Source organism: Poromitra crassiceps (genome assembly GCF_964638095.1).
Source record: "Poromitra crassiceps genome assembly, chromosome: 18".
Classification (NCBI taxonomy): domain Eukaryota; kingdom Metazoa; phylum Chordata; class Actinopteri; order Beryciformes; family Melamphaidae; genus Poromitra; species Poromitra crassiceps.
The window spans coordinates 9,072,684-9,097,667 of NC_139636.1; the positions used below are offsets into that span (position 1 = coordinate 9,072,684).

Here is a 24,984-nt window from a genome sequence, read left to right on the forward strand (position 1 = left end):
ATGAACCTTGGCCTACTTGGCGATCCAAACACCAGTCCCTGTCGGACCCCACTGCAGTTGTGGGCAGAAGACGCCCTGCGCCCACCTACGCAGCATTCAAGTGCTGGGATTGGCTTGGAGCTATTATGGTCACGTACGTTCCTTAATGTAACATGCAATGTTCTGATGTGCAACTCTTTTTTATGACCGGGCATTTGTTTGAGTCTTGCAATCAAGTCATATTTTCTGAAGCGAAAGATCATATATTTTAGACCATATTAGCCTATTCATAGTAATGTTATCCCATTTCAGACATCTGCATAGGCAAACTTGAGGAGACAACGCCTGCTATTCAGCACTAACGTGAATGGGGCGGGAGGGGGTCTTTAGTCTTGCACTCATGTCAAATTGTCTGAGGATAAACAATGTTTTAGACTATAACGTGGAACAGGCTAGCGTAATGAAAATAACAGGTAACTTAAAGGAACACTCCGCCCATTTTCAACCAGCTTTGTATCATTAGAACATCAGTAGTATATCAGAAAACTGTAAACGATTTTGAAGTCTGTCATTTAATTTGACAGTTATTAAGTGTTAAAGTGTGGACCAGTGACATCACTGGTCCACACTAACTCAAATTAATAACTCATTAACTCAAATAAACTCTCAATAACTGTCAAACTATTCATCATTCATCTAGTTTGACAGTTATTGAGAGTTGATTTGAGTTAATGAGTTATTAATTTGAGTTAGTGTGGACCAGTGATGTCACTGGTCCACACTTTAACACTCAATAACTGTCAAATTAAATGACAGACTTCAAAACAGTTTACAGTTTTCTGATATACTACTGATGTTCTAATGATACAAAGCTGGTTGAAAATGGGCAGAGTGTTCCTTTAACGTTATGGCATGACACGTCCACCACCGCCTTGCCTCAAATAGGCTATCAGATTGAGGCGAGATGAAAATACCCGTTGCACGACTCAGTCAGAACATACATATGTCTGAATGGGCGTGTTCTACCCACAACTGTAGTGGGATCCATAATAACGCGTCCCCCCATATGCCACACACAAATTATTCTCTCTCTCTCAATCTCTCTCTCCCACCACTGTCCTTTCACTCTTTCTCTCCGATCCCTCCCTCTCATGTTCCCTCCATCCTGCCTTCATCCCTTTATCCCATGCCTCCCCACACTCAGCTTTGCATGAGAAGACGGCCTAATGCAGGCAGTTTTACCCGATAGGAGCTATACATCGGAGACTGGAGCAAATTGATTTTTCCACACCAATAGCTCTCGTTTCCTTATGCAACCTACCACTTCCATATGGCAGCCATTCATTTTTCATGCTCCCCGCCTCCTCCTGGTGAGATGGCTAGGCAGCGAGGGAGATGGGCCCTCAAAGTCTGGCCCTCACAATCTCTGACTTCTAGCAAGTAAAATAGACTGTCTGTCACCTCTGTTCCACTGTTTTTAATATAGCAAGTAAAATAGACTGTCTGTCACCTCTGTTCCACTGTTTTTAATATAGCAAGTAAAATAGACTGTCTGTCACCTCTGTTCCACTGTTTTTAATATAGCAAGGAGAATAGACTGTCTGTCACCTCTGTTCCACTGTTTTTAATATAGCAAGTAAAATAGACTGTCACCTCTGTTCCACTGTTTTTAATATAGCAAGTAAAATAGACCAGTGATACTCAACTGGCGGCCCGCGGGCCACATGCGGCCCGCGGGCGCCCCCTGTGTGGCCCGCGATGGAATTGCAAAAAAAAAAAAAATGCCCAATACTTATAGCATTTCAGTCTGGAATATGGAATATCTTTCAATAATCTATGATTTAGCTGCTAAATTGGCAAATACCGCCGTCTGCTCGCTACCCAGGCACTTATGTATGTACTTAACCTAACTAACTATCCGGTGTGCACAACATTGTCAGATTAAACTCTGGCTGACACCCCAAAAACCTACAATCCGCTACAGAAAAATGTATATTGATTGTTTATTAACTGGCCCCTGGCCTTCTATCATTTCACGAAAGTGGCCCCCGGGCAAAGCAAGTTGAGTATCCCTGAAATAGACTGTCACCTCTGTTCCACTGTTTTTAATATAGCGCAGAGAATAGACTGTCTGCCACCTCTGTTCCACTGTTTCTGTACAGAGAGCATCCTGATTCACTCTGCCTGTCAGTCTGTCTCCTTCAAGCCCTCTGTCTCCTCTTCTACTGCTATTTCTTCCTTCCTTCCTCCATTTGTTATTCTCTGTCTCTCTCTCTTCTTATCTCAGTCTTTTTTCACACTCTCTCTTCTTTCCACCAGGAGAAATTATTATTCCAAACCACCACCATCATCTTCAAAGCAGGACGTGGGCAAGTCGTGTTGTGAGATGTAGTGATGTCGGAGCGCCGGCGGCCCGTGGCCTCGTTCGTTTAGACAAATTGATTCTCTTAATTGTCTCAGGAAGAGCAGAGCGATCCTGCCTTTAACTTCCCCTCTGTTTTGTCCACATGTTCATCAGGCTCCGTTTGTGGCCGATGTTCACCGGCAGTGAACTTGTACGGTGCGACGCTAAAACATTTCACGTGCCCGGACCACCGATGCATCACGCAGATGTGGAATCCATTTTGATGAGAAGAGTGGAAAAAACTACACAAAGACAGCATGCTTGCGTGAGCTTACAGAGTGGAGGAGACGGAGTGATTAGCCTATTTCACTTCACACCCAATTCACCTATTTTGTGTCTAAAAGGCAGGAAGTAACACAGGTGCAAGCAGAACACTAATGAGGGTTTACAACTTCCAATACATTTAGGTGTTCCAATGCACAGGGCCTTAATTAATGTCTTGCTTGCTTGCACCTATGTTACTATGCAGGCATTAAAATCAGACCTCATTCATATTCTTTCCTTTCACTAACTCTTTTTGGTCGTGTTTTGATTATGTGCTTGTGTGATTTGTGATTGTCTCTAAAGTGCTGCAATTTTCACCTTCAGTTGTTGCATTGAAAGAAATGTAAAAAAAGAAAAAGAAAAGAATAGTACGAGGAGCCAAGGACGTTGGAATGCGCCCATAAAAGTTTTGGTATTTTTTTTTGTAAAGCAGTTATTTCCCATAATGCATCTTCTCTTCCAACAGCTCAGCCTGTTGGACCCTCTTGACAAAGCAGATATGCTTATTGACACTCTTGACTCTTCCTGCTGCTGTTTATCTGTCTTTTCCCTAACGAGGGTCCCTCTTCATCACCGTGACCTGATTGGCTGAGGAGCTGAGGTGGTTGAGAGCTAAATGATTAGCGGTGACCTGTGCTAACCAATCAAAGCTGGCCTCTGGTTGATCCCACCCTCCCACGTCTTTGCCAGCCTCTCCACCTCTCCTCGTCCCTCTAATTAGCAGGCCAGAGTGGCAGGACAACCAGGCAGAGCACCTGCTCTCTGCTCCAGGCCTGGCATGCATATAAACACACACATACACTTAGACATACCTGTACACACACATTTATACACGCATGCTTATAGCACGCACGCACACACACACACACACACGTACGTGCGCGGGCACAATCACTCTTCTCTTCAACTCTGTCTCTCTCTCTGTATGTCTCTCTCTGTCTGTCTCTCTCTGTGTGTGTCTCTCTGTCTCTCTCTCTGTCTGTGTGTGTGTCTCTATCTCTGCCTCGCTCTGTCTGTGTGTGTGTCTCTCTCTCTGTCTCTCTCTGGGTGTGTCTCTCTCTCTGTCTCTGTCTGTGTGTGTGTCTCTCTCTCTGCCTCGCTCTGTCTGTGTGTGTGTCTCTCTCTCTGCCTCGCTCTGTCTGTGTGTGTGTCTCTCTCTCTGCCTCGCTCTGTCTGTGTGTGTGTCTCTATCTCTGCCTCGCTCTGTCTGTGTGTGTGTCTCTCTCTGTCTCTCTCTGGGTGTGTCTCTCTCTCTGTCTCTCTCTGTCTGTGTGTGTGTCTCTCTGCCTCGCTCTGTCTGTGTGTGTGTCTCTCTCTCTGCCTCGCTCTGTCTGTGTGTGAGTCTCTATCTCTGCCTCGCTCTGTCTGTGTGTGTGTGTCTCTCTCTCTGCCTCGCTCTGTCTGTGTGTGAGTCTCTATCTCTGCCTCGCTCTGTCTCTGTGTGTGTCTCTCTCTCTGTCTCTCTCTGGGTGTGTCTCTCTCTCTGCCTCGCTCTGTCCCAGGAGTCCTCTCATGACCAGTGCTTGTGATGAGCAGCTGGCTGTAGCCTACAGTATGACCTTGATAGAGATGACTGAAGTGCCACTGAGGGATGCTGCTGCACACACACACACACACACACACACACACACACACACACGCGCCAAGTAATGACTGGCTGTGATGATGTTTGAGAAGTGTGAAGAGCTCCTTTGGGCCGTCTATACAATCTGTTGGTACAGACACACTTCTCCTGACACAGAAACACACTCTGACTATACAGTACACTCTATTTTTGTCAGCTACACCACAAAACTTCGGAGAGAGTGGTACTTTAGCGTGTGTGTGCGTGTGTGTGTGTGTGTGTGTGTGTGTGGCAATTCCACAGCTGCAAGATACAAGCAGCACACCATGCAAATAATGCTGACATGATCTGTGATCCCCAGGCAGGTTTAGTGCTCCCATCCTGACACACAGACACACCACACACACACACACACACACACACACACACACACACACACACACAGACGTACACACGTACACACATACACGTACACACACACACACACAGACAGACAGACAGACACGCACACACACACACACACACACACACACACACACACACACACACACACACACACACACACACACACACACACACACACACACACACACACACACACATCCAGGTGGCAATTGTTTTGTGCCAGCGTCCCATGGTGCTGTGCCTCCTGTTATCTTGCTCTCTCATGTCTGCCTGGCTGTGATGAGAGCTGACAGAAAGAGGTGAGACACTCCCGTAAGGCCTCCCACACTCACACACACACACACACACACACACACACACACACTCACACTCACACTCACACACACAAACACACAGGGAGACACACACACAGGGAGACACACTCAGCACAGACAGTGCACGTCTGCCAGCGTGTGCCAGCACGTGCACAAGAGTGTGTCTGTGTGTGTGTGCTTGTGTGTGTTTATCACACTGCTCTCCCTACAGACGTCTCCTAATCACAGCAAACTTCTCCTGACACTTCAGTCCCTCTTCAGCTGAAGTTACTGTGTCTTTATCAGCCATCTTTCCCTCTCTCTCTCTCTGACACAGTCAGTTTCATGCCCTCTCTCTCTCTCTCTCTCTCTCTCTGTCTGCCTCTGTGTAACTTGAGACCAAAACACACCGACCAGGGTGGGAATTACATGGAGGCCATGGCCCTCTGTTGCCCCTCCCTCTGGCCGTTGTGCCCTAAGATCCCCAAGGCCACCTTGGCAGTGCCCTGCTACCAGCCTGCTACTGTCAGTTGCTTTAATTGCGTCAGTGGTCTCAGTTTAATGGAGCCTGCCCTGTACACTCAGGCGGTGTCTCGTCATAGACGCGTGGTCAATGGGTCAGCATGGGGGAAATCCTCCCGTTCTCCCCATTCAGCATAGTTAGCATTTAGCTGCTAGCCCAGCCCAGGCAGTCCTGAGTCCTCTGTGTCTCTGAACAGCAATGCGACCTCTGACGGGCCCTACACACCAACATAAGCGTTGAGCGATGTATACTTGCTATCGCCCAGTCAGCCCTGCCCCGCTGCTACAGCGTGGTTGGCTGCCTTGCTCTATTTCCCTCTTCAATTGGTCGATTTTGAAATGGGCCCCTCCTTCCCTCACTGCCGTCTGTCGCTCACCACCTTGCAAAGCATGCTGGGATACCTGGCGTCAGGACATGGCAAACGACAAGACGAGAGGAGGGGCCAAAATCAAAATAGACCAATTGAAGACGGAAATACAGCAAGGCAGCCAACCAAGCTGCAGCAGCGGGGCAGGGCTTGACAGGGCGAATGCGAGTACATGCGCCTGGAGCCTGGTATTTTGTAATTGTAGTAGAGATTTGCATTTGGCTGCGGCAATATCGAAAATGAGAACAACAAAATATGTAATGTAATAATAATCATCATTTGTTAGATTTTTTCCCACATGACCTTGACTATGCATAATGGAATTGACACAAGGAATTTCATTTTAGAATCATGTTGGGTCAAGAACAGTCATAATCTATATACTGTATAAACTCCTCAAAAAAAGTTTGTATGTAATGTTTGGATGATCATATATCTGCTGTTACTGTATCCTCAGTATTTTATCTTATCTTATCAACTTTATTTTTGAATGCCCCGCTGTAAAATAATTATGGGTACAAGGTCCAGTTTAACGTGACTTGATTGTTGCAGCTTGCGCATTTGCTCGAGGAGATGCGTAAGCTGCAACAATCAAGTCATGTTAAACCCGCTGGGAGGGGGGCGGGGAGTTGCTTGTCACAATAAATAACTGGTTTGACGACTTATTTGAGGGAATGTAATAATTGTATCTATCACATGCACTATTTCTGTTGCTCTTAGAGCAACTCTGGATATTTATCGATGAGATTTTTGCCAAGCTGGACCTGATTTGCTCCATTCGCCTGCAGCTATGAAACATCGTTTAAGCTACAGTACAGACGGGTGTCAAGCTGTCAGCAACATAACGGTAGGGGGGGGGGCTGGGAGGATGACACTGGAAGAAGCAGCCATAAGGCATCATGGCAGCTAGAAATAAGGTGGATAGGAAAGCCTGCTCATTTCCCTTTACAGCACTGTCTCATTTGTAAGGATCCTGCATGTGTGGGATGAGCAGCACAGCCGATTATGCAATTAGCGCCCAAGTCAAAAGTGCAAAATGGCCCTGCCATTTTCAAACAGTGTATCCTCTTGTTGGTATTGGCTATTGTTTTGAGTTGAGTTGAGGGGATTGGATGATTGCACTCTCTATCAGTAACAAGGAACAACCTGAGAGTAAAAGCTGGGGAGGGAGAGAGAGAGACCGAGAGAGAGAGAGAGAGGGGGGAGTGCGAGAGAGAGGGAGGGAGCGATGTATACAGCAGGGAGAGGGAACATGATGAATGAGGAGCGAGAGATGTATGGCTCGCAGACGAGCCAGGATTCAGAGAGTAACAAGCTGGGGAGAAAGAGGGGGGGAGAAGGAGGGAGAGGGGGGAGAGAGAGAGAGAGAGAGAGGGAGGGAGGGAGAGAGAGAGTGAGTGGTAGAGAACGCAGGGTTCAGAGATAAACGGCAGGTAGAGAGGCTGTAAGGCCCTGAGCTCTGTCTGCCAGGTGCTGGTAACAGTAACAGTGGAGTCTCATCTCTCTGCACTTTCAAGAGGGAGAAGAAACAGCTTCAGTTTAGCCGCCGCCCCGCGCAGCGTGTAAAGCACCTGCTCATTAAAGATGACCTCCCCCAGGCACAGCGCAGAGAGAGCGTTTAGATCCTCTACGCACGTCACAGCGCACAAGTTGTACTACTCAACACTAAAGCATACATCACCTGGCAGGGCATCAAGGGCTGTTTAGGGCGAAAGTAAACATGCTATATACGAGGGATCAGCTGATCAGAATTTTGGTAAACAAACGGCGTTACTGGGTGGATACAGGGGTTACGTGCAGCAGAGTGAGGAGTGGAACGGAAGTCGCGGCCATGACAGTCTCACCGCGTAGATGGCAAACGATATTTTTAGAGCCACAATATTGTTATAAATATCAACAACTAGCCAACAGATATCAGAGCTGGTACAGCTAACAGCTAGCTATGTTCCAGTGCCTAGTGCGAGTGCATGTGTTTACATAGGGGGGGCGCACATCAGGGTGGATTTGCACGTAACACCGCGCAGAGACACCCGGTGTGTTTGTTGTCATCGTGACGTCACGCTGATTCCTCCTTATTCTGTGTATGCATGGGTTGTTTTTTCTTTTCTTCTTTTAAGCAGAAAACCTGTTACAATAGTTTCAATACGTGTACAAAGTTGAATGTTTTCAGCATTTTCGCTTTTACATTTTCTTCCCCTTTCTAATATCTGGCCTGACCTCAACATCTATGGTGATCTGCAAGACCTCTCTAAATCTCTGGTGTGTTTCTGTTTGTGTTGTCCTGTCTCGACCTGTCTGTTCCCGATGCTGGGCTACCTGTGGATGCTGCTGGCTATACGCTGATGCTGGGCTACCTGTGGATGCTGCTGGCTATACGGGGATGCTGGGCTACCTGTGGATGCTGCTGGCTATACGCTGATGCTGGGCTACCTGTGGATGCTACTGGCTATACGTGATGCTGGGCTACCTGTGGATGCTGCTGGCTATACGGGGATGCTGGGCTACCTGTGGATGCTGCTGGCTATACGTGATGCTGGGCTACCTGTGGATGCTACTGGCTATACGTGATGCTGGGCTACCTGTGGATGCTGCTGGCTATACGACAGTCTCATGTGAGTACATCCATCCCAAACTTCAGCCCCTTTTCAAATAGGACAGACATGACGATGTGAGAGGTCAGAAACACGACCAGCAGATCAGTTCACAGTGACTCGTTGTTGGTTTGGTTCTGCAACTTCCTCTCGCAGCCTAAAGGCAAGAACCTCTGAAAGCAACTGATGACCTACCTGAAGTTCACACTTACGGTAATTAGTGAGGCATGGGTAATGCTCTGAGTTAATTAGTGAGGCTCATACCATATGGTCTGGGTGAATACTCGTTTCTGATTGGCCGGCAGGTGTGCATTAAAACCGGCTCAAATCTAATCACATGTTGTAAATTCATCCTCTACCCAACCTGCACAGCTGTTTGATGAAGCAGCACAGTAACGTTGTTTAACTCGCTACTTCAGCTTCTAGAGCTGAGCGGACTAACTTCCGTGCACCCATACCGGCTCGTATCCAAGCTTCGTCCTATTTACTGGAACAGCAAACAACGTTTTCATTGCACGAGAAGCCGACGGGTTGGTTACGCTTGTTCCAGGTATTAGTCGGTTCCCCAGGTGTTGCTACTGTAGATAAACAGTTAGCAAATAAAATTTGACTCATGTAGTCATTTTGACTCAATAAATTGAGTCAAATTTAAATTTGACTCATGTAAAACGAGAAAGTTTGGATTTTGCCAACTGTCAACTGATGCAATTAAATCAAAGGCTTGTCTGAAATAAATGTTTAATTGTTAGCTATCAGGGATTTGCATCAACATTCTAGACACAGCAAGTTCATCTTATCAAATATGTATCAACACATTTGAAGGAAAACAGTTTTTTCATTATACGGTACTTTGGTTTTCAAAAAAGAACAAAACCTATAGAACCAGTCGTGTGTGTGTGTGTGTGTGTGTGTGTGTGTGTGTGTGTGTGTGTGTGTGTGTGTGTGTGTGTGTGTGTGTGTGTGTGTGTGTGTGTCCGCGCGCAGGTGATTTCCTCAGCAAAGCCGGGGAACTATATCTTTCGGCTGACGGGTCCTGGCGCTGACCAGGAGCCCAGAGGTCTGTTCAGCATCAACATGGACACAGGAGACGTGTCTGTCAGCCGCTCACTGGACCGTGAGGTCATCGACTCCTACCAGGTGTGTGTGTGTGTGTGTGTGTGTGTGTGTGTACATCTCTCTTTCTATCGACCTGTGTGTGTAACCGGTGTTGTGTAGACAGCACTGGCAGCCACCCATGTTAGGGCCTTGCCCAGCGGTGGGATTCGATCCACCGACCTCCTGCTTGCAAAGCGCACTATGCCATGAGAGCTAAGCTGCCTTGGCGGAGCTGCTTAACGGGCCTTTACACTGGGAAGCAGTGTTGGGCAGTAACGCATTACTAAGCAACCCATTACTAAGTAACGCATTACTAACTCACGCATTACTAAGTAATGCGTTACTGCCCAACACTGCTGGGGGAGTGAGTTTAACCAATTTACTCTGGATTCACGAGGACTACATTCACTAGGTTACATGTGCACTCTCTCTCTTTCTCTGAATTCCTTCACATGATTGTTCTTTTCCATGCCCAGCTGCTGAAATCGGCGCGTTGACGACATAATTCCTGTTTCACATTGTTTCCTCTTCATCTCGGTCAATTTACGCTGAAGAATCTGAAGGACAAGCACCCTCAGACTTGGATTCATCTCTTCAAAAATCACCAGCTCGCTCGCACCGCCCTGATCGGTGCGTTTGCCTGGCGGGCGAGCCGCTGGCGTGTGTCGATAACTGAGCAGATCCTCTGAGATGTTGATTTGTGCGAGCACACTTTGATTGCGCCCCGACTATGCATATATGATTGGCAGTGTGTTTGAAGAGTGGATGGACTTCTTTCCTCATGGCTGAATTGATGATATCAGTTAGAAGTTGCTGTTTTTCTTCTTCTCTGTCTCTATGATAAAAGAGCATCAGAGCCCGTCTGAGGTGCTGCTGAGCTCGACGCCTCAGGGGGGTTTGTCTGCCTGACGAAAGCATTTCCTCCAAGAACAGAGAGGAAGGGAGGAGACAGAGACAGTCTGCTTTTTAAGTCTTATCCTATTTTCTGAAACTAGACGTGAGTGAGGGGGGCGCTGAGCTGGATGCAAGCTGTTGATAAGCCAACTGGCTTTTATAAATATTCCGAAATAATTCACTCTGTAAATACCAACAGATGTGCGAGGAGGAGGAGGGGGGAGTTTACATGCATGGACCGTACTCCAGTTAAGGTCTAATTCAGGTTAAAATGTCTACATGCACCTTTGAAACCCTACGACCGAGTCTTGAATAACTTACTTACCACTCGGAGGCGACAATTTGCCAGTTGAAAAGTCCCACCTCTGACACTCTAAGGGCCTGTGTCCACTTAGCGTATTTTTCCGACGTTAATCGCTGGGAGTGCGCTGGGGAATGCTGATCCCAGCGCACAATATACAAGGAAGCAGTCTGCAAGTAACGTTAGTTCAGCTTGATAGCTGACAGCTAGCATGCTAACAACACAGGTAGGCTACGCTATTAAAAGCAGTAAGCACAACACTCACCAGAAATATTAAGTGTCTAGCCGATCTGCTCCCACAATTGAGCCGTTCTGTCTCTGTTGCGATAGTTTTTCCATATGATTAGTTACCAGAAAAGGAGCAGCCGACACCAGCGTCTTTCTGAAAGTTAAAATATTTTCAGCTGGAAGCGCTGGGAGCGGGCGCACAAAAACGCCGAAAAAAGACGCTGGGAGCTGTGCACTTTCTCTAGACGTCCGTGTGCGCTCGCATACGCTCTCACCCCATTGGAAACAACTGAAAAAAGACGCTGGACCTGAGGAAAAGACGCTAGGTGGACACAGGCCCTAAGCGTTCCAGCTGCACAACACTGTTGTCTGTCGGGTGACGTCAGACAATTCTCCCTGAAGTCGGGGTAGATTTTTCCCCCCCGAGTTTCCAAGTCAATACAGCATAGTATCGCAATATTTTGTGTGTCAATATATCGTATCGCGCGATATTTTCTAATATGAATTGTCAAGTGCATGCAACATTTATGACTGTTTATCAGTGTTGGTACAATAAAAATGATTGAAGTGAGATGAACATACTGGAAACTTGATCTCATTAGATAAAACAGATGTAGATTTGTTTTCTTTGCGGTCATCATTTACAATTGAAAAAAGGTAATACATCACAATGTTTAATATATCGTAATACGAGCGTATCGCAATACTATCGTATCGTGACTTAAGTATCGTGATAATATCTTATCGTGGGGCATCTGGTGATTCCCACCACTAGTAGGTCAGGAAATCCCAAGGTCCGAGTTATCTGGAATGCAGCATTAGACATAGAAAACTTTAAATAAACTCAACTAATTGACTTTGAATAAAGCAGTTAACAGAATATTCCGGGCCACCTGTGGTGTCTTGCCCCAGAAAGCTTATTTAATAGGTCTTTTTCATATCCTCCAAATGTTCAGCTCAGTGAAATAAAGTTATTTGGGCCCACTTGGCACGGACTCAGGGGAAGAAGACAAAGAGAGAAGGCAGGTGGAGGAGGAGGGATGGCAAAACAGAGAGTCGAGTGGAGAACGGGGATTTGGGGACTTTCCTCATAAAGATTTCACTCTGTTCAGCTCTGTGGAAAAGTTTAGCTCAGCACAGAGTCGCTAGACGACACAATGGCAGCTGAGACAGACGAGAGGAGACAAGAAAGACTGGAGGGGGAGGAGGGTAGTCTGGAGAAAGACTGGAAGGGAGGAGGGTAGTCTGGAGAAAGACTGGAAGGGAGGAGGGTAGTCTGGAGGAAGACTGGCAGGGAGGAGGGTAGTCTGGAGAAAGACTGGAAGGGAGGAGGGTGGTCTGGAGAAAGACTGGAAGGGAGGAGGGTAGTCTGGAGAAAGACTGGCAGGGAGGAGGGTAGTCTGGAGAAAGACTGGCAGGGAGGAGGGTAGTCTGGAGAAAGACTGGCAGGGAGGAGGGTAGTCTGGAGGAAGACTGGCAGGGAGGAGGGTAGTCTGGAGGAAGACTGGCAGGGAGGAGGGTAGTCTGGAGGAAGACTGGCAGGGAGGAGGTAGTCTGGAGGAAGACTGGCAGGGAGGAGGGTAGTCTGGAGAAAGACTGGCAGGGAGGAGGGTAGTCTGGAGAAAGACTGGAAGGGAGGAGGGTGGTCTGGAGAAAGACTGGAAGGGAGGAGGGTAGTCTGGAGGAAGACTGGCAGGGAGGAGGGTAGTCTGGAGGAAGACTGGCAGGGAGGAGGGTAGTCTGGAGGAAGACTGGCAGGGAGGAGGTAGTCTGGAGGAAGACTGGCAGGGAGGAGGGTAGTCTGGAGGAAGACTGGAAAGGAGGAGGGTAGTCTGGAGAAAGACTGGAAAGGAGGAGGGTGGTCTGGAGAAAGACTGGAAGGGAGGAGGGTAGTCTGGAGGAAGACTGGCAGGGAGGAGGGTAGTCTGGAGGAAGACTGGCAGGGAGGAGGGTAGTCTGGAGGAAGACTGGCAGGGAGGAGGTAGTCTGGAGGAAGACTGGCAGGGAGGAGGGTAGTCTGGAGGAAGACTGGCAGGGAGGAGGGTAGTCTGGAGGAAGACTGGCAGGGAGGAGGGTAGTCTGGAGAAAGACTGGCAGGGAGGAGGGTAGTCTGGAGGAAGACTGGCAGGGAAGAGGGTAGTCTGGAGAAAGACTGGCAGGGAGGAGGGTAGTCGGGAGAAAGACTGGCAGGGAGGAGGGTAGTCTGGAGAAAGACTGGCAGGGAGGAGGGTAGTCGGGAGAAAGACTGGCAGGGAGGAGGGTAGTCTGGAGAAAGACTGGCAGGGAGGAGGGTAGTCGGGTGAAAGACTGGCAGGGAGGAGGGTAGTCTGGAGGAAGACTGGCAGGGAGGAGGGTAGTCTGGAGGAAGACTGGCAGGGAGGAGGGTAGTCTGGAGGAAGACTGGCAGGGAGGAGGGTAGTCTGGAGGAAGACTGGCAGGGAGGAGGGTAGTCTGGAGGAAGACTGGCAGGGAGGAGGGTAGTCGGGAGAAAGACTGGCAGGGGAGGGTAGTCTGGAGGAAGACTGGCAGGGAGGAGGGTAGTCTGGAGGAAGACTGGCAGGGAGGAGGGTAGTCTGGATAAAGAGAGAGTAGCTTGAAGAAGCGCAAAGGGACTGTAGAGCAGTATGCAGATATCAGAGGTGTTGGATCGCTGCTCATTCGAGCACAGACGTCACATCATACTCGTCCCTGACACAAGAGCTCACTTGCCCATTCGGATATGCAGAGTGTCACCGTGCCGCCGCTGGACGCCTGGAAGATCTGACAAGATCTTAACAAGCGCTGCAAAGCTCTCTGTCAACCCCTCTGCCATCTACCCCACGGAGACAGCTCACTTTGTGGCAGCTCTGCCAACCCCTCTGCCATCTACCCTGCAGAGTCGGCTCACTTTGTGGCAGCTCTGCCAACCCCTCTGCCATCAACCCTGCAGAGTCGGCTCACTTTGTGGCAGCTCTGCCAACCCCTCTGCCATCAGCCCTGCAGAGTCAGCTCATTTTGTGGCAGGAAGGAAGGAAGTAGAAAGAGAGAGAGAGAGAAGTGAGGTAAGTCAGGGTGTTAATGAACCAGTGAGGAGGAGCACTGCAGGGCTGCTGATCTATTAAACTATATCTTAATGTTGTCATCATTTAAAATAATTGCATCGTTTATGTCTCCTATCCAAAAGTCACCTCGATCATACAAAAGTGTGATTTTGGCTTCACCATCAAAGTGCAGTGAGATTTAATTGAAGGTTTGAATGGTTGGTTGAATGACTAAATAATTCCATCGCGGTAGAAAAGCTGGACCAGTCCAATATGTCACCCATGGCCTGGAGTCAATTAGCTTCTCACATTAATTATGACATTCATTGTGTTCTGGCCAATACTAATTATGGTCATCATTTCCAATCTAATTATCCCTGAAGACAAGCTGCCATGGCACTTCATGTTCTCTCTCTGACTCTCTCTCTTGTCCTGAGCGGCATCTTGGTCTCTTATCATCAGGAGAAGCTCAGAACAAACGTCCACCATCAAACGTGGCTTTGGCTTTTTATTGATGGCTCGACACTGTGCAGATAATGAAGACACGGGAAAAGAAAGGAAAGAAAAATCATACATATCATCAACATTCAAACACCAACGTGCTGCTACATTAGCAGCCGCGTAATGTGCTTGTGAGAGATGTTGTCCATGGAATCCCACGCAAGGGGTCCATGAGAAATCAGCTGGGCGAGTTACTTGTCGCTTTTAGCCTCATCCTGCTGTCCCGGTTATTGCTCCACCCCTTCTTCTGCTGATCTGGGGAGAGCCGTAGACTAGCATATGCTGCCTCTGATACATGTTGTGCAGTCGCCAGCCGCTTCTTTTTTTTTCACCTGACAGCGAGGACTTTCACCAGCAGGACGTAGCAGCCTGGGAGGATCATGCTATACCCCCCAGTTCCCCTCCCCCGCGAACAGGCGCCACGACCAACCAGACATGGCCAATTGTGTCTGTATGAACATGTGATCAAGCGGGATGTAATTGAACCCGGGAATCTGCGGTGATATAGGCGAGTGTTTTTACCACTACACTACCCACACGCCCTGACACTATCTCTTTTTATAGTGCCCAGTGGTCGTCTGATGTCGTTACAGTCTCCTCGCCCACTGTAGCTAAAGGCTTGTGTGGTGGTGAAACATGAAATATTCAGAGGTAGATTAAAATCTCCATTATCCTAAAGATGGCTTAAAGGGAAAGTGGATCTGTCCGCCCGACGTCTTTCTCTTTATCACCGTCACGGCACCAAACGCTCCGGCCATCAATATCATTAACGTTAGGCACTCGTTTGTCTCGGCGGTAGATGTAAACATACTGTTGAAGTAAGGTGTCACTGGAGAGTAGGGCAAGCTTACCTTCATTAGCATGGAGTGAGGGATAGCCAGGCTGATGCAGCTGCTTGTCTGGCCAGCTCGCTCTTCAGGTTCACCAGCTCTGCATCGCGGTGAACATTCTCTCATTCAAGTTTGCACGTACAGTACAGGACGTGGACTTAATGCGAAAACAAGAGATGTCTACAAACACGCACAGTTCAACAAACTAATGGCACGCCGTCACAAACGAATGTAGGAAATGCCTGTTAAATATAGCGTATGCGCGATCATAGCGTCACCGTCACCCACATGCAGGAAGGTGCACGTCGGTGCTGAGATGTCCATTATTCGTTTGCACTGATTGATCGCCCACATGTAAGTTATCACGACGCTTAATCTCCATTCCCTGATGGTTTTCTATTAAAGTATCTAAGCCTGTATTGTCGAACGTTCGTACTGTAGCAAATGTCAGTAAATGTCAACTCTGTTATCCATCAAGAGAACTCAGATGATAGAACACCGTGATGTTTCCACTGAAGGCACTTCTTTTGGATATAGATTCTCTCGTTCTCTCCTCAGAGTGTGATCCCTCTCATCCGGCCGTACGTGTCAATCTATTGTCTGTCCAGCTGACTGCTAGTCAATACATGCCCTCCGGAGGTGCTGTGCTCAAGACCTCATGCCTTGCTGTGTGTGTGTTTAAGCTGTGCACTCTCTCTTTAGTGACTTTGTCAATACGCTGCAACAATGTTGTGTCTGTGCAGACAGACAAGGTTATATTGGACAGGCCCGCCCCTCCTTCCGCTCGCACCTTTCTGACAGTGTAATGATGATTGATTGCTATTGGCAGAGAGATGCTCCACCCTCTCCGGAAGGTCACTCACTACATACACTATCAAAATATTATTGAAAAAGTTAAAATCGATAAAGTCGACCACTTCGTGATCCAAATGTAGCAGCCAGGGTTTTTGAGTGTACGGATGCAAAAACCGTTGGTGTTGGTGGATGATGCACTCAACACGGGACTGCATCACATACTACATCATCTCGACTTCCCGCGGACATACCGGTATGCAAGGATCCTGTATGTGGACTTCAGTTCAGCGTTTAACACCATCATCACAGAAATCCTTCACTCTAGACTCACCCAGCTCGGTGTGCCAGCCTCCACCTGCAAGTGGATCCTAAACTTCCTGATGGACAGGACGCAGCAGGTGAGGCTGGGGAAAATCACATCCAGCATCTGAACAATCAGCACTGGCGTCTCCCAGGGGTGTGTGCTCTCCCTCCTGGTTCTTCTGTCAAACTCCTGAAGTTTGCAGATGACACAACGATCATCGGCCTCATCAAGGACGGTGACGAGTCTGCATACAGACAGGAGGTAGCACAGCTGGCCCTCTGGTGCGGTCAGAACAACCTGGAGCTGAACAAACTGAAAACTGTAGAGATGATAGTGGAGGGGCCCCCCAGCCCCCCTCACCATATCCTACAGCTCTGTGTCTACGGTGGAATCCTACAAGTTCCTAGGATCCATAAACTCCCAGGACCTCAAGTGGGAGGAGAACATAGACACCATCACCAAGAAGGTCCAGCAGAGGTTGTACTTCCTACGCCAGCTCAGGAAGTACAAACTGCCTCAGGAGTTGCTGATCCAGTTCTACATCCAGTCTGTCCTCTGTAACTCCATCTCCATCTGGTTTGGCTCTGCCACCAAACACGACATGCACACACACACACACACACACACACACACACACACACACACACACACACACACACACACACACACACACACACACATACACACACACACATGTATGTATATATATTATGTGTGTGTATGTATATATATATATATATATATATGTATGTGTGTGTGTATATATATATATACGGTAGTTACAATTCGCTCCCTAATACTCCCTAGTATATATTCATATGTACATACATTCCTTTCATACACGTATCCAAAATACTATTTTTCATACACTTATTATTATTGCATTGTATATAGTATTTAATTTAAAAGCTTAAAGGAGAATTTCGGTTTTTTACACCACGGTCCTCATTTCCAGTTTAGAATATGATGTTTTACTCACCGAAATAGTTTCGCTTCATTCGGATGCCCAGGGAAGATTTTGAGCTCCGAGTACACTCTTCAAACAGGCTAGAACCGCTAGAACGGGAGCCCACGGGGCATTCTGCACGGCAGTGCACGCGCTCTCTAAATGACACTTTTTCTGTCAGATCACGGTTCATTATGGTCGTAAATATAATTATTTAGCTAACAGCTAGAAGCTAGGCTAACAACAACACCGCAGTCAGCGTTGATCTGCCCTGGATGGGGTTACAGTGCGTATCGTCCCCCTTCTGTGGTTTCTCTGAAGAAGTGGTTTCACAGAGGGGGGAGATGGGCACTGTAACCCCATCCGGGGCAGATCAACGCTGACTGCGGTGTTGTTGTTAGCCTAGCTTCTAGCTATTAGCTAAATAATTATATTTACAACCATAATGAACCGTGATCTGACAGAAAAAGTGTCATTTAGAGAGCGCGTGCAGTGCCGTGCAGAATGCCCCGTGGGCTCCCGTTCTAGCGGTTCTAGCGTGTTTGAAGAGTGTACTCGGAGCTCAAAATCTTCCCTGGGCATCCGAATGAAGCAAAACTATTTCGGTGAGTAAAACATCATATTCTAAACTGGAAATGAGGACCGTGGTGTAAAAAACCGAAATTCTCCTTTAATTATCATTTGTTCGTTATTCTTGTTTCTTTTAGCCTGGGCATACATTTTCTTCTTGTGTGTGAGTACATTGAGAGTTAAGCGAACCAGAGCCAATTTCCTTGTATGTGCACATACTTGGCCAATAAAGCTGATTCTTCAATTCTTCTTCTTCTGGTGCACGTACTATTAAAACGGAGAACACGGAAAAAGATGCTTTAGGAAAGTGCAGCATAACTGCGACTTGGCATAACAGCGAGAGGTCAGAGGTCAGCGCGAGACAGATGGAAACTGGGGATTCCAAATAGGCTTTTACAGGAACCACAGAGCCAAGCGAGGCACACAAACAAACCAATAGCAAAGTCAACATTTGCTATGGAAGAACAAACAGACACAGCGATCAGCTGGGCCACATGTTCACAAGGATTTAATGTCAAACATTATTTTCTTATTAAGCTCAATTAGGGTGACAATGAATGGTAATGAGATGGAAAATGGGAGAGGGAGAGTGTAGCAGAGAGAGAGACAAGCGTGCGGCTTATCACCGTGGTTACAGCGAACCCGGATCGGGTGGAGACTGAGTGGTGGGGAGGAGCAGCTGTAATTGGCTTAGAGAGTGGAGGAAAGACAGAATGTGAAGCGATAAATAACAGTCTTGTTTACACAGGTAGAGAGATGACCCCTCAGTAATGCAGGTCATCCCAACAGTAAGTGCAGTGGGTCGACTGTGCGTGCTGCCATTGGTGATGCTGACATTTGAGGCATACGGTGCTTCCATTAACCACTGATGATAAGTTAACATTTGTCCTGGTTTGTGTTTCTTTCTGATATCAGGCTCTGAGATGCCTCGATAGCATGCCATGCAAATGGGTTAAAAAAGAGCCTGGGCGACAACCGTGTGCTTTTTGTGCGGCCTAGGGATAATTAGAAAACATTGTATTGATCTATTTACGTCAGACAAAGCCAGAAACAAACAAAACAAAGTCAGAAATACACGACACGTCTGCCCGTGTCTGTTTTCTGGGTATAACTCCTGCCTGGGGGGACCTTAGACCAGGGATGTCAGAGATACGGCCCGCGGGCCGGATCCGGCCCGCGGGCAGGTTTCATTTTTTTTTTAATTATTATTATTATTATTATTATTATTATTATTATTATTATTATTATTATTATTATTATTAAATTCGCACCCCATTATCATGAACTACGTGTGGCTAATAAGCAAGCTAAGAGTTCATTCATAAGTTAATTAACCTGCACTATAAGGAAGTATGTCAGTAGGTCATCAGGTGTAAACAAAGCCGCCATGATGCCACGCTGGAATTGAATCGCGCATTCGGCTACCTACCAAAAAACAAAGGAATCAACAAGATGCTGTCGAAAAAGAGAAAGGTTGACACGGAATGCAGGCAGTTTCAAGAGAAAATGAAAGAGCGGTATTTCTTTTGTGAAGTAAATGGATAAATGAGTCGAATTGATTTTAGTAATAAAAAAATCCGGCCCCCATGAGGTCTCAGTTGAACAAATCCGGCCCTCTACCTAATATGAGTCTGACACCCCTGCCTTAGACGGAGGTAGGGGAGGAGCTTTGAGGTTTGAGCGACAGATTGAGGGCAGATGGAGTTATGAGACTTACTCACAAGATGGTTTTAATGCTTTTCTACTTGTTAAATTTTGTAAAACCCACATACAGACGTGAAGGGTGACCCGATGGCATTGATTTATGACAAGAAATGTGAAAAAATGTACATACAAGGTCCCTGCCCAACAGTGACGATGTGGACCCACCTTAGCACCAGAAGCTGTCAATTAACTGCTGTTTTGAATTTTGAATCCGTAACTACTTCTTTCTGTACAAACCAGTATAATTAGGTTTTTCTAAATTGCATAAAAGAAACAAAACAAATGTCTACTCACCAGCACTGTTAGCCTGGAGACTGAACTGTCAACTCCTTACACCCCATTTGCATCTTGTAGTTTGGCATTGCCTCCAGTCTAAACGATTTCCATGAGGGGAATCCAGACAAACTGTGACAAAGCTGCACACATCCAAAAAGCTTCAAGGCAGGTGCTGCTGGACCAAAAGAAGATAGCAGAGAAGAGAGAGAAAGAGTCTGCACACTGTAGCTCCCATTTAGCTCATTTAATTCATCCCATCTGGTGTTTTGAGCTAGCGCTCTTCTTCAGACATGACATGACAAAATAGAATCCCGAGGGGAATTCTATTTTCCCTAACCGATCACTAGAGACTCACGTGTTGTCCTAATCCAGTCAGGAGAACAAAAAACAAACATCATCTCCCCTGTGAATAAAGGCCTTCAAACCAGAGTAAGAGTGCTGTTACGGATTTCAAATTAAGTGGTACTTTTAATCAGTTTAAAACAGCCTCGATAGCAGTGTCTATCTCGTCTATGGTGGCCGCCATTGTTGTTATTACTCCTGGCCGCACTTGACAACGCCGTTAATTCCGCCCGTTGCACTGTTTGATGCTGATTGGCTTACCCAAGACAGCCTCTTTTCCCTCCAAACACACCTGACACACCATGCCATTGCCAAGACCCATGCACAATACAGCACACAGCTCCCAGTGCCTAGAAAACTTAGCTATTTGAGCACTTATTAGGCTAGCTACTCTTGCTGAGGTAGTCTGAAGCACCTGGCTTTTATGGACGGTGAGGGGAAATGGCTTGATGGCCTTCTCCTCCACCCACAACATCCCTAACATTGGCTTTTGCTCGTTTGCAATTTGTTCCTGTCAAAACAACCAAAAACAACCCCCCCCCCCTCCAAACAGACAGATGACATACTTACCTCCTCTGAGCATGCACACAGATGCTATTAAAGCATTTCACAACAGGTTATTTCAGAGATGCGTTAAATTTCTTAACCCGACAAGGATTAAATTGCTTTTCATTGTGGATCAAGTTCAAATTCCATTTGTTTTAGATTTTTCATGTCTTGACTATTATTCTATAATGTGGAAAATAATGATACCGGTAATGAAGAAAAATGTGTGTGGAAAAAATACTGTTACTATACATCATTTTATTATGACACAGCCAGTAGTTCAACCACTGATCATATACATACATACAAATATACATAACACCATAGATGAAAACATAAAATCATGTTATGGGCACGCTCACAGGCATGCACGCACAATCACTCACTCACTCGAGACGAAGGACCACAATCGAAATAAGTCTGACATTTTGTGCTGTCCTTGACATTTTTATGATGCGTGACTTATTTTTGATCATGTATTGTATCAACTGTCCAATAAACTAAACTAAACATGCACGCACGCACGCACGCAAGCACACACACACAGAGTCTAAGGTCCTCTTCATTTGCAGTAGGTGTGACTTTATGAGGCTGAGGCCTGAGACAGGTGAAGCCTGTTGTCCTGTTTTCTGCTTGACTGGACGTCATTTCCTGAGCTTTGGAGAGTGACTATGCTACCCTGCACTACCCTGCAGGGAGGCAGGCTCACACACACGCACACACGCACACACACACGCACGCACGCACACACACACACACACCACTCCCACCACCCACCTACACACTGAGGAAACAACCTTTTCACCACCGTAATAGCTCTTACCTATAAGAAATATGACCACTTTCTGATCACAGACCAGTGCCTGATAACACCTGTTGTCTATAATTTATAACTACAACAATTCTAATTATAATATATAATTTCACACACAGACAGTAATTCTTTCGTTAACTATATTGGCAAGTGGCAACAGGTAAGGCTGGTTTTCTTGTTGGCCCTAGCAACAGTCCCATCAATGGTGGACAAAAGGAGATTGATTGATACCTTAGGAAAGCAGGGGGCTATTTTGTACCGTGGTACACCAGGGAGAGGCTTTGTGACTCTTTCAACACTTTTCAGAAGCAGGATTATTTCTTATTTTGCCAGACGGCCAGCTGAACGAAAAGATCCTTTCTATCATTTTCTACCTTCTCCATATTTTTAATTCACTCCTTTTCATGTCCCATCTTTCGTTCAATCTCTCTCCTTACAAAGAGCCATCTATTTATATCTGTCTCACATCCCAAGGGTTTGCTTTACCTTTGATGTAATGAGGAACATCTCAGATCAGTGCCACTCTGTTCTTCTGTTTGGGAAACAGGAGAGAAACCCACACGTAACTAAGTGCAAACTGATATTTCAAGAGCATTTGTGTTTGTTGAAATAAGAGCACATTAAAGTGTTTCAATAATTTACCATTCTTCAGATGTATAATCATGATGATTAAGAGTAACAAGCCTTTTAATATCATGAACACTGGCTTCACGAGACAATGCAAGTTTGGAAACCAAGGCATGTTTATAAAAAAAGTATAGTATTTGGTCTCTCTTATCATATAAAGACAAACAGGGCTATTATCATATTAAGGAATTTTGCATTTGTTAAGGTTGGAACCTTTTGGACTTTTAGACACTACAGTAGCTTTCTTATGGTACGTTGCTGTGAAATCCTTCTCCTTTAGCCTCCTTTCAACTTGTGCATGGAAAATAAAAAGTACTGTGTAGAAATTGGCCATGCATGTGATAATTCCATACCCAGAGTCTGATTTTAATATGCGGCAACTTAACATAGCAGTCTCAAAGGTATTATGTAAGAATCAGAATTTCTGATTCAGCGTTGGTAGCTGTTGGTAGCTGTTGTTGTCAGCTAGGGTTCGTTAATTAATTGGCTACTTAAACTAGTTAGATAAGATTACAACAGCTGTTGTCAAGTCCCCGGAGACGTTTGGCTGTCGGCTCCTTAATGGATTTCCTTGGGATGATGAGAGGATGAGAGGAGATGTTTTGCCAGGTTCACCATTACGAGGACACACGCAAATATGGATCAAACGCGGACTTAACACGGTGCAAATGCCTGGGTAGGCGGACAAAGTGGAGGTAACTTCTCCCTGCGCTTTACCACTGACTGCTCACCGGCTGATTTGTGTGACGACTCATAAACGGCAGCGACGCAAGGGTCTGGTTGACAGAGTCTGGTGCAGACTGTGGTGTGACTCCTCCCCATCATTTGCACTTCAGATGCACTTCCATGATGCCTCTGTTCCTGGATATTCCACACTGATCTGACCAATCAAAGACACCCTCTGCAGAGTGAGGCAGTGCAGCCAGGTTCATAGTGAGCAGATTACCCACCCCCCCCTCTCACCGTTTCCAGGGGAACAGATTGAACTGAGGGGAGGGAAGCGCCCCCTCCTGGGCTCGATCTGATCAGCAAGGCGGGAGCAGGGCTGCTGTGAGGTGGACCACGGCCCGCCGTTACAGCTCAAACACACCAGACGCGTATCTGGTGCTGAAGCAACGCCTTGCGGAGGCAGTTTCATTTCGCCGTCCTTGTTAACAGGAAAGACCGATCACACCGGCCGCGTGCAGCCAGGCATGAAGTCAATACAAGTTGTGACCGGCGTTGGGCAAAACAGAGCGAGGCGTGGAGCTCTGTCTTTGCTCTCAGAGCTTCTGGTGTGAATGGCAAGGCTCCTGCTCGATGCTTCCATGATCCGCTGCTTCTGAGATGCTTCTGGTGTGAACCAAGCGTTAGATGCTGAGCTGCAGGAATGTTTTGGAGGTGTGGCGTCCTCTTCACCTGAGATCTGGAGGAGAGATGTTTCCCTGGGATCTTAAGAACACCACAGGCAGGCAGGGTCTCTATGAATCCCCTAACCCAGCTGAAAGGAGGACTGCTCGAATGGCTCAGGAGGAGATGAATGCTGGCTGAATGTGAAATGAGGCCTGACCCGGGGGGGCTTCTCAGTACTTCCCTTTCACTCTTCCTCTTCTTATCATGTTTAAAGCTGTGATAGCGCTGCTCCGGCTCAGCCACCCTATCCCCTGGGCGGCCATGACACTATAGGCTGAGAGCCCCAATTGACACCTCCAGCTAACTCCCCTCCCCTGTAATCAACCCAGCTTCTCATCTGGCCACAAAGGCCTTTCAAGACTCAGAGCTATGAGGTATCCATGGAGACAGATGGAGAGGAGAGGAATATGGAGAAGGAGGAGAATATTTCATTGAAGTTGTCTCACTGAAGCAAGCCATAGCATTTCAGAATAAGATGAGTGAAGAACTCTCAATTAAGCTGAAGTACAGCTGCATGATGGTGTCTGTATATGCATGCATCTGTGTACTACTGGCTGCTGGCACTTGTCCTTGTGTTGAATAGTGATAATTATGATGAATCCTTTCGACGCTGAAGAGGAGCCACCACTCTCTTACATCAAGCTGGAGAGGAGCCACCACTCTCTTACATCAAGCTGGAGAGGAGCCACCACTCTCTTACATCAAGCTGAAGAGGAGCCACTCTCTTACATCAAGCTGAAGAGGAGCCACTCTCTTACATCAAGCTGAAGAGGAGGCATCACTCTCTTACATCAAGCTGTAGAGGAGGCATCACTCTCTTACATCAAGCTGTAGAGAAGGCATCACTCTCTTACATCAAGCTGTAGAGGAGCCACTCTCTTACATCAAGCTGTAGAGGAGCCATCACTCTCTTACATCAAGCTGAAGAGGAGCCACTCTCTTACATCAAGCTGAAGAGGAGCCATCACTCTCTTACATCAAGCTGAAGAGGAGCCACTCTCTTACATCAAGCTGAAGAGGAGCCACTCTCTTACATCAAGCTGTAGAGGAGCTATCACTCTCTTACATCAAGCTGAAGAGGAGCCACTCTCTTACATCAAGCTGAAGAGGAGCCATCACTCTCTTACATCAAGCTGAAGAGGAGCCATCACTCTCTTACATCAAGCTGAAGAGGAGCCACTCTCTTACATCAAGCTGAAGAGGAGCCATCACTCTCTTACATCAAGCTGTAGAGGAGCCATCACTCTCTTACATCAAGCTGAAGAGGAGCCACTCTCTTACATCAAGCTGAAGAGGAGCCACTCTCTTACATCAAGCTGAAGAGGAGCCATCACTCTCTTACATCAAGCTGAAGAGGAGCCACTCTCTTACATCAAGCTGAAGAGGAGCCACTCTCTTACATCAAGCTG

General features: G+C 46.9%; 1 protein-coding gene across 1 annotated transcript in view; it reads left to right on the forward strand.

Annotated features, from left to right (window-relative positions):
- LOC310792913 (cadherin-13-like) overlaps positions 1-24,984 on the forward strand; it is a gene marked incomplete at both ends in the record, with an annotated part of 277,855 nt that overhangs the window by 106,794 nt on the left and 146,077 nt on the right. Inside the window, one exon of the mRNA XM_083654681.1 lies at positions 9,375-9,527. Within this exon, the coding sequence (XP_083510807.1) occupies positions 9,375-9,527 (153 nt within the window). The remainder of the gene's footprint in view (positions 1-9,374; positions 9,528-24,984) is intronic.